Here is an 8,641-nt window from a genome sequence, read left to right as displayed (position 1 = left end):
ATTTTTGATTTAGGTATACATTTTGTTTTTAGTTGAAAATGTTTTTATTTTTTTATTTAATAATAAAGACAAAAATCTTCCTCCATACATTACTAGTGACTTGTTTTACTGATAGCGGGACGAGAAATGTACTGACGCTTCCTCGACCAATCAGGAAGCCGGACGCAGCTTGGGGGCGGAGCCCTGGCTGCCCGCTACAAATACAGCGTGGCATATTTCTTTATTCTGAGCTCACCCACGTTCTCAGCTTGTGACACAGCACACGGTGTGCTCATATTTCTCACAAAAAGCTCGTTTTCAGGGTCCAATTCTCACATTTAGACGCTCACTCAAACTTTTCTACAACTTTTTTAGGAGCGCAAAGAGGAAACGAAGCCACGCGGAAAGAGTTGGAAACTCCAAAGGAGGTCATTTCTGGTGAAAACGACTACAAGTCTGTGCTCCATCGGTTAGTGTGAGAGGAACCACCTGCAAACATGAGCCGGAGGTCCTGCTCCATCTACACGGTGGGGATCATATGTGCGCTGCTGCTGGTGCTGGGGATCGGACTGATGGTGGCACAGGTTTTCCGCACAATGATGCACAACCGCCTGAAAAAGGTATATATATATGTATATAAACTATAAACATGGTATCTTTAAATTTTGATTAATTAGGGCTGTTTGGTATGGGTGCCAATTGTAAAGTTGCACATGCTAAAAATAAACAGAAACTTTTTGAGACATTTAACAACAAACCACGTTTACAAAACGTATGTTGATTATTTAAATGTTACTTTTGACCAGATTTCCAGCAGAATTTGTGATATTTTTTTCTTGTAAAAATATAATGTCAATGTTAAATCTAAATGTTAATTATTAAACCTAAATCTAAAAGCTTAATGTTGCATCTAAATGTTAAATCTAAATATTACATGTTAAATCTAAATCTAAATGCAAAAATACCAGTGCAGTGCCCAGGAAGTATGTTTTGCTATAGAAAAGTGGGAGGTTTAATATTTAGCACTGTAATATAGGCTAGCATATATCTGCAGTTTGCTGAGAGAGAGAGAGAGAGAGAGAGAGAGAGAGAGAGAGATGTATATTAAATGTTAAATTTTTAGTTTCACCCATAAGATTTAGATGTAAAATCTAAATGTTAAATCTAAATCTCAATGTTAAATGTTTAATCTCAATGGTGAACTTGCATATTAGCTAATTACTTAGTTTCACCCGTGACATTTTGATTTAAGATTTAGATTTAACATTTACATTTTGCATTTGAGATTTAGATTTAGCATTTAGATCTACATTTATATTTTATATTTAACCTTTAGATTCAACATTGACATTATATTTTTATGAGAAAAACATTTTTTAAACATGGTTTGTTGCTAAATGTTTATTTTAGAATGTTCAACTTTACAATTGGAGACCCATAGTTTGGATAACAATTGAAAGGCATTTTCCCCACTGAATGGATCACTGTGTGTAAGTTGGGTCTATTATTGAAGAAAGAAAGAAGCGACAATGAGCTATTGAGGGATTGTGCTGTGTGTTATTCTACAGACCTCTTACTGTCTTAAAGTTTAGATCTGTTTAGCGTTTTTTAAGGGTATATTACAGATATGGGCAATTGGTGTCACAGGGGCCAATTGTGGCCTTAAAACAAAATTTTGTGAACCCCAAAGTAAGTGACTCAAAACATACACAAAATTAACCCCAAAAATTACAAAAATCACTGTGTAAAATACTCAAAAGAGCGTGATGATGTCATCCCTATGTTCTAATAGTCCTGCGTAGGGATGTAACGATTAATCGTAAGGCAGTTAAAAATCGATTCATAGGTATCACGGTTGATATCGATTTTCTGAAAATTGAATCGCAGTACTTTTTTTAACCAGCAGAGTAAAAAGTGTAGTGTAGGCGGGCGGAGTTTGCTAATACTTTCTTTCTGGCCGCCTTCTACTCTTAAATATGTTAATAAATGATTCATTATCCCTTTAGCACCTAAATAATATCTGTAATATTACTTGAATATCTGTAAAAGTCACGTTTTTCTATTAGCTCCGTCTGCTAGCATAGCTTCTCTTCTTCACTGCAAGATATCTGCATGCCAACTGACCACTGTGTTACCAGCGCCCTCTGCTGGTCCAAACAAATATGATGTAAATCAGTGAAATCACGGTTGTTGTTTTTTTTAAAGTCCAATTGTTAAGGCACAAAATACATTTTCAGTTGCACTTTTAAAAAGAAAAAGAACTATTATGCAGTTTTGCATTGTTTATTATAGAACCAGAATTTAAATTAATAGGCTTCATTTTCATTTGTATTATTCCTTTATTTATTTCATTCAAGATTTATTTTTAGTTAAATTGCATTGTTTTGAATAGTTTATCAAGGAATTCTTTTGACAATGAAAAATAAAAGGAAAATAATACAGTATTTTCTAGTTTTTTTCCCAAAAAACAAATTTGTCTACAGTCCCATTTTGTAAAATAAATCGTGAGAGAATCGTATCGTGAACCCAGTATCGTGAATCGAATCGTATCGGGAGTTGAGTGAATCGTTACATCCCTAGTCCTACGTCTTAAAAGCAAAGTTAGACATCAAAGCAAAGTTATGAAATAATTTAAGAACTGTATCATTGCAGTCCAAACAAATCTAACGTTACACACCCTTGAACCAAGCAGCGGCCATGTTGAAAATCTCAGGTCAATCTGAGCCAGCAAAATGTGGCAAACAATAGTGAAAAAAGGCAAAATGTGGCAAACAATATAGTGAAAAAAGGCAAAAAACGTGGAACAAAAGAGGCAAAATGTGGTATTTTTTGGGCAAAAGTTAGCTTATTTAGATGAAAAGTGGCCATAAAAAATTAAAGGACAAAATTTGGATAAAAGTGTCAAAAAGAACTTACAAAAATTGACGAAAAATAGGAAAAAAGGGATATTTATTGGCATAAAAAAGGGATATTTATTGGCATATTGATACATTTATTGGTCAAGAAATTAAAAAAAAATAACAATCCAGTTACTTTCAAGCTTTATATTCCAAGCATTGTTAATTTTTGCAGGATACAATGTCTCAAGGGGGGAAAAAGTCTTAAAGGAATAGGCATTATTATACCTAACCCCTATTTATACCACATTCACAATGACAACAAAAATACACAAAACGATTCAAAACGCACACCCACAAAACAGCAAAAACGCACCAAACAACAACAACCTATATATATATATACACAAAATACATAAAAAAATATACATACAGTAAATAACAGAAAGTATACAAAATGACAACATAAATACACAAAAATAACTCTAAAAACTCAAAACAGCATGCAGTAAAAATACGCAAAATGACTTCAAAAACACAAATAATCTAGTCTTTTTTTTTTCAAGTTTATTCAGACATACAAACATTTTTGGTCATTCCAAGCATTCTTAATTTGTGCAGGATATGATGTCTAAAAGGAAAAAAAAAAAAAAGTCTGAAAATGATCCTTACCCTTTAATTATAGCACATTCACATTGATAACAAAACAACTCAAAACTGCAAAAACACACCAAACAACAACCTATACATACAAAATGAATAAAAAAAAACATACAAAGACAACATGAACCCATAATAATCTTTCCTGGATTTTGTTCAAATCTGTCATTGTTCTAAATGCGGACATGAAAGTTGATATAGCCATCGGATCATACAGTTAATCATCAGACATCAGAGTTCCAAAGTGCAGACATTTAGGATCTGAGTCATTTGGAGTGACTATGAGGATGAAATCTATCAACAGACTAAAGTTTGTTATTGTTGGATAGACTTTTTTAGAAGGGAATGGAATTGGTGGATATACTGCTAACATTCCTAAATTGAATGCTGTTTGACTTTTGGGAAATTCCACTTCTAAGAAGAAGAATTGGGAAACTTGTTGTCGCGGACATTGGGTTTTAATTTCTTAAGGCATAGGGACACAAATGACCACTGTTCAGTTTATGATGACAGATAATGCTGAATACTAATATAATCCACGTTTTTCTATCATTTCTAGTGTGTTGTTTTCAAAGGCAGTAGCAAAGTTAGTGTAGTGTGTATATATTATATTATAACCTAATAAAAGCTTCGTAATAACCAAATTCATTAATCAAATAATTAAAAGATTAAAAATACACAAAAGAACAGCAAAGATGTATAAAAGTACACAAAAGGACTCGAAATATACACGAATAACAGAAAATATGCCAAATGGCAACATAAATACACAAAAATTACTTCAACACCAAACAGGGTGCAGCAGAAATTCACAGAATTACTCCAAAAACACAACAAAAATGACAAAAAATATATGCTGGATGAAGAAGGACCAAGGAGTTTTCCCAGAAGTTTCCTCTTGCTTTGATAGCCTGAGTGTGTTATTGTACTCTCTGTATTCTTATATGGCATTCCTTCATTTTTTATTTTCATATCAACCCAGTTTGTTCCAAAGTCCAAACAGATATCACATTTCTACTACTTACATTTTTACAGGTCAGGAGATAGAAAATACGTGTATATCATTGCAAATATAAAACACATGGACACCAGTATACAGGATCAAACACTTGAGGACAAGCTCTCTGGCTGATGGCGTAACCGTAACTCAAATATTTACGTATGACAGTATTTGTTTGAAGACTGTCCGTTAAAACATTCGACTTTGTAAAAGCATCAGAGCAATGTAGTGGTCATGGTTTAAAAGGTTCTTTTATTTTATGAACACTTTTTTTATTTTTTTATTTTAGAGTTGTAAGCAGGAGTTCAAAAACAAGGTCATGGGACTTTAGGGGGAGGGTGGGCAGTTAGCAATAGCAGGAGGGGGTGGGGTAAACTAGAACAGGGGTGTCCAACTCATTTTAGTTCAGGGACCAAATCTCAACTGGGCCGCAGTAATGGCGACTCAAATAATTTCACCATTAGTGATCATTTGCATTTCCATGTTACTTTTGATCACATTTACAGCAAAATTTATGAAGTTTGTGAATATATAATGTCAATGTTAAATCTAAATATTAAATCTAAATTTAAAAGCTTAATGTTGTATCTAAATGTAAAATCTAGATGTTAACTGTAAATATGAAATGTTAAATCTAAATGCAAAATCTAAATAATGAATTTACATATTAGCTAAATCATTTCTTTCATCCATAATATTTAGATGTAAAATCGAAATGATAATTGTAAATGCTAAATCTAAATTGTGATATTGTATATTAGTTAAAATATTTAGTTTCACCCTTAACATTTAGATGTAAACATCTAAATGTAGATGTAAAATCTAAATGCTAAATCTAAATGGTGGATTTGCATATTAGCTAAATATTTAGTTTCGCCCATGACATTGTATTTCAATGTAAAATAGAAATCAAAGGTTCAATCTAAATATTAAATGCTAAATCTAAATGGTGAATTTGCATATTAGCTAAATATTTAGTTTCACCCATAACATTGTATTTAGATGTAAAAGAGAAATTAAATGTTCAATCTAAATATTAAATGCTAAATCTAAATGGTGAATATGCATATTAGCTAAATATTTAGTTTCACCCGTGACATTTTGATTTTAAGATTTAGATTTGAAACAAAACCAACAATATTCACACAATAGGTGAGAGACAATGACTATAATTTAATTGTGAGATATTTTTGTTGAATAAAATGAGCATTGAGCAGGATTTTGGAAAAATTAGGTTTCTTTCAACAATTTGAGAGTAGAAATGACTTCCATCGTGTTATACAAGCCCTGCAAATATTGTAGAGTTTCACTAAATTTGTGACAAATTTAATGAAATAATAATCATTTGAATAATTGTGAAGTTCTACTTCCAAATAAATCTGTTGAAATGATGTTTTTTTTCTCCTAAATGTGTTATTTTGTATGGATGCCTATACTTATGTTTGGATACGATACAGTCATTTAAATTTGCTCCCAATTTCTGGTAAATTTAAATAAATAATTCCCATAAAAAGTTTCTATTTTTTCAAAATTGCCAAAATTTCTAAGCTTAAGTTTCCTTGGAAATTTGCCAGATATTTTACACCCCATTATGATTCATTTACATGATTATTCATGTTTTCTCTATTGTTTGAGTTTGACACGTGTGACCCACTTTTAAAAATTGAACCAACCAAGTTTAGTTTTTCAAAAATAGCCATTGAAAACATACATATCTATTCTTTTTTAAAACCTATATCTATATATTTTCCATTTCACAGCATGCCTGTCAAAAGAAAAGTTTCTTCCAAAATAAAAGACAAGTTAAACTTGAGAGAGATTAGGTTTTTTTTTTTTTTTCACCAGCTGTTCACGACCCACCCAGTACAGGTTTGTGACCCACTTTTGGGTCCTTACCCACCAGTTGAGAATCACTGACCAAGCGTAACTTTGGTGGAGGAAACCTGTAGTTTACAATATCAGAATATCAAAACGTTTTATGGCTGGACATGTGACAAGGGCAAAAAAGTTGAGAAATCAAAAAGTCAAACGATTTTTTTTAATTAGTGAGAATCACTCGCTATTGTTATTTTAATTGAATCAGTACTTAATATAGGGTTACATTAGGTCATGGGTCATGTGCACTAGGTAATCTGAGAAAGTGAGATCATTCGAATGCGTCCATTATTTACGCAAAATACACATTGTATGATAAAAGATTGCAACAAAAGTCATGAAAAATCCAAAATGCTGTTGCATGGGTTGATCTTGAGTAACTATAAAATCATAACTGGTCTCAAAAGTGTTACTGGGGTTGTGGGTGGGTGTGGCAGTGGCACACATGTTTATCTGCTACCTCAACAGCATGCTTTATTTCAGCTGCAGACCTCTCACATTAGCGTTTTTACCCCAGTTGCACCACTGTGTGTTTCCCATGGATACCTTCACAGCAGCAGACTTGTTTTGTATGCTAATCTGCTTTCACGCTGCTAGCTTTATTGAGGTGGAGGAGCGGCTCAGTCTGTATAAAATAATGCAGCAAATTTAGATATATGGAGATTTAAGATATATCAAATATATACAAATTTCTATCTTTTACTATTCATACTTTTTTGTGTCAAAATATTGGTTTTAAGTGTAGCAGCTTTCGCTCTGTCTCCCCCCAGCCTGTCTGTCTGTCACTTCCTCAAACTCAAACGCCCCGCCCTCCCTCACTAACTCACTGTCACAAGTGCAGAGGTTACGTGAGGACGCGCATGCAAGAAAGCAACGCAACAGCTCATTTATTCAGATATTGTTTGGGGTTTCATTATGTGCAGACCAACAGGAAGGTATAGGAGTGACATTCATACGCCACAAGAACTGCTGATACAATCATCTACTCGCTTATAAGAGAAAATAGCCAGGATGTTGATATTGTGTAACTAGTTGCTATAAAAGTGCCTCTGTAACACCTATTTGGTAAGACTGTTGAGAAAAAAATATCAAGATATATTCTTTGATCCATATAGTTCTAAGTAAATCCATTAATTACAGCTTATCTTTTTTTGGTAATAGATGCTCGAGTCATGTGACCAAATGGTTGGTTGGTTCTTCTTCTGACGTGCAATTCTTCTTCACAGTGTAAATGGTGAAACAACACAGCAGTTCATGTATGGTACTGCAGCAAAAATAAAGCAGAAAGCGGCCGTCTGGCCTGATTTTATCATGAATATACAACATTAAACGATGCGTCGATGCAAATCTTTTAAGCCAACATTATCAATTATGTTACTAATCATTTTTGCACTATTGTAAATGTTGCACACATTGTGGTTGGTGCGAATCTCAAGACGGTCTATTTTTTTTTTTTTCTCAAACTTTTTTCTTTATAAAAAATGTTATTCAAAAAGCGATTTTTGGACAATTTTTGGTTTGATTCGATAATCGTGTAGTGAAATATCGCAATATATCACTGAATCAAGTTTTTCTTACAGCCTTACACTTTACAGTGTTTTAACAGTGTCTAGTCTGTCCCAGCTAATACAAATAAGGGTCTGACCCCCCCAGAGAGGACACCAGTCTATTGTACACTATGTTCAGAGCAGAGTTCAGCTTGTTGTTCTTGTGTCTCTGGGCCACTGCAAACTAATTCAGAATATGTAAAGCTTGTGCGCCATGATTCAGTGAATGGCCCCTTGCAGAGCGTAGACTTATTCAGCGTGTGAACACCTTCACATCAAAGCACCAGCTCTTTATCCCATTTGTGTATTCATCTGCTGCACGTGTTATGGTAAAGGGAGTGGTTGGGGTGAGCGTTGAGATAACAAGCATTTTCTGTTCCTGTTTTCCATGCGTTTTCCATGTGTTTTCCGTAGCGTGCTGAGAAGGTCGCCGTATTGATTGTTCGGGGTTTGAGAAAAAAAAAAAAAAAAAGATGCAGGCATGCCGTTCTGTCCTTTTCCTCAATCTATAGTGTCAGCTTTATTGTTCTTGGCTACTCGGCTACATGTTGTTCCTGGACCCAGAAGGAATCCTGTCCTCTCTGTAACTCATGATGATGGAGCTGTTCAAAGCTTCCTGCTGTTAATTTAACTAATTGTTTGATTTTTATATATAAATCTGTCCCAAGGCGTTACATTTTATCCAGTTATTTATGTATTTATTTATTGAGCATGATGATTTATATACATTATAACTTTCTGTT

The 8,641-nt window shown here is 33.6% G+C and overlaps 1 protein-coding gene across 1 annotated transcript in view; it reads left to right on the top strand.

The window, feature by feature from the left end:
* Positions 1–232: 232 nt before the first annotated feature.
* LOC114472790 (lysosome membrane protein 2-like) overlaps positions 233–8,641 on the top strand; it is a 34,581-nt gene continuing 26,172 nt past the window's right edge. The window contains exons 1-2 of the mRNA XM_028462038.1: positions 233–265; positions 355–599. Coding sequence (XP_028317839.1) covers positions 477–599 — 123 coding nt within the window. The 5' untranslated portion in view covers positions 233–265; positions 355–476. The remainder of the gene's footprint in view (positions 266–354; positions 600–8,641) is intronic.

This window comes from Gouania willdenowi, chromosome 12 (assembly GCF_900634775.1).
Source record: "Gouania willdenowi chromosome 12, fGouWil2.1, whole genome shotgun sequence".
Classification (NCBI taxonomy): domain Eukaryota; kingdom Metazoa; phylum Chordata; class Actinopteri; order Blenniiformes; family Gobiesocidae; genus Gouania; species Gouania willdenowi.
This window is presented reverse-complemented; position numbering and strand designations above follow the sequence as displayed.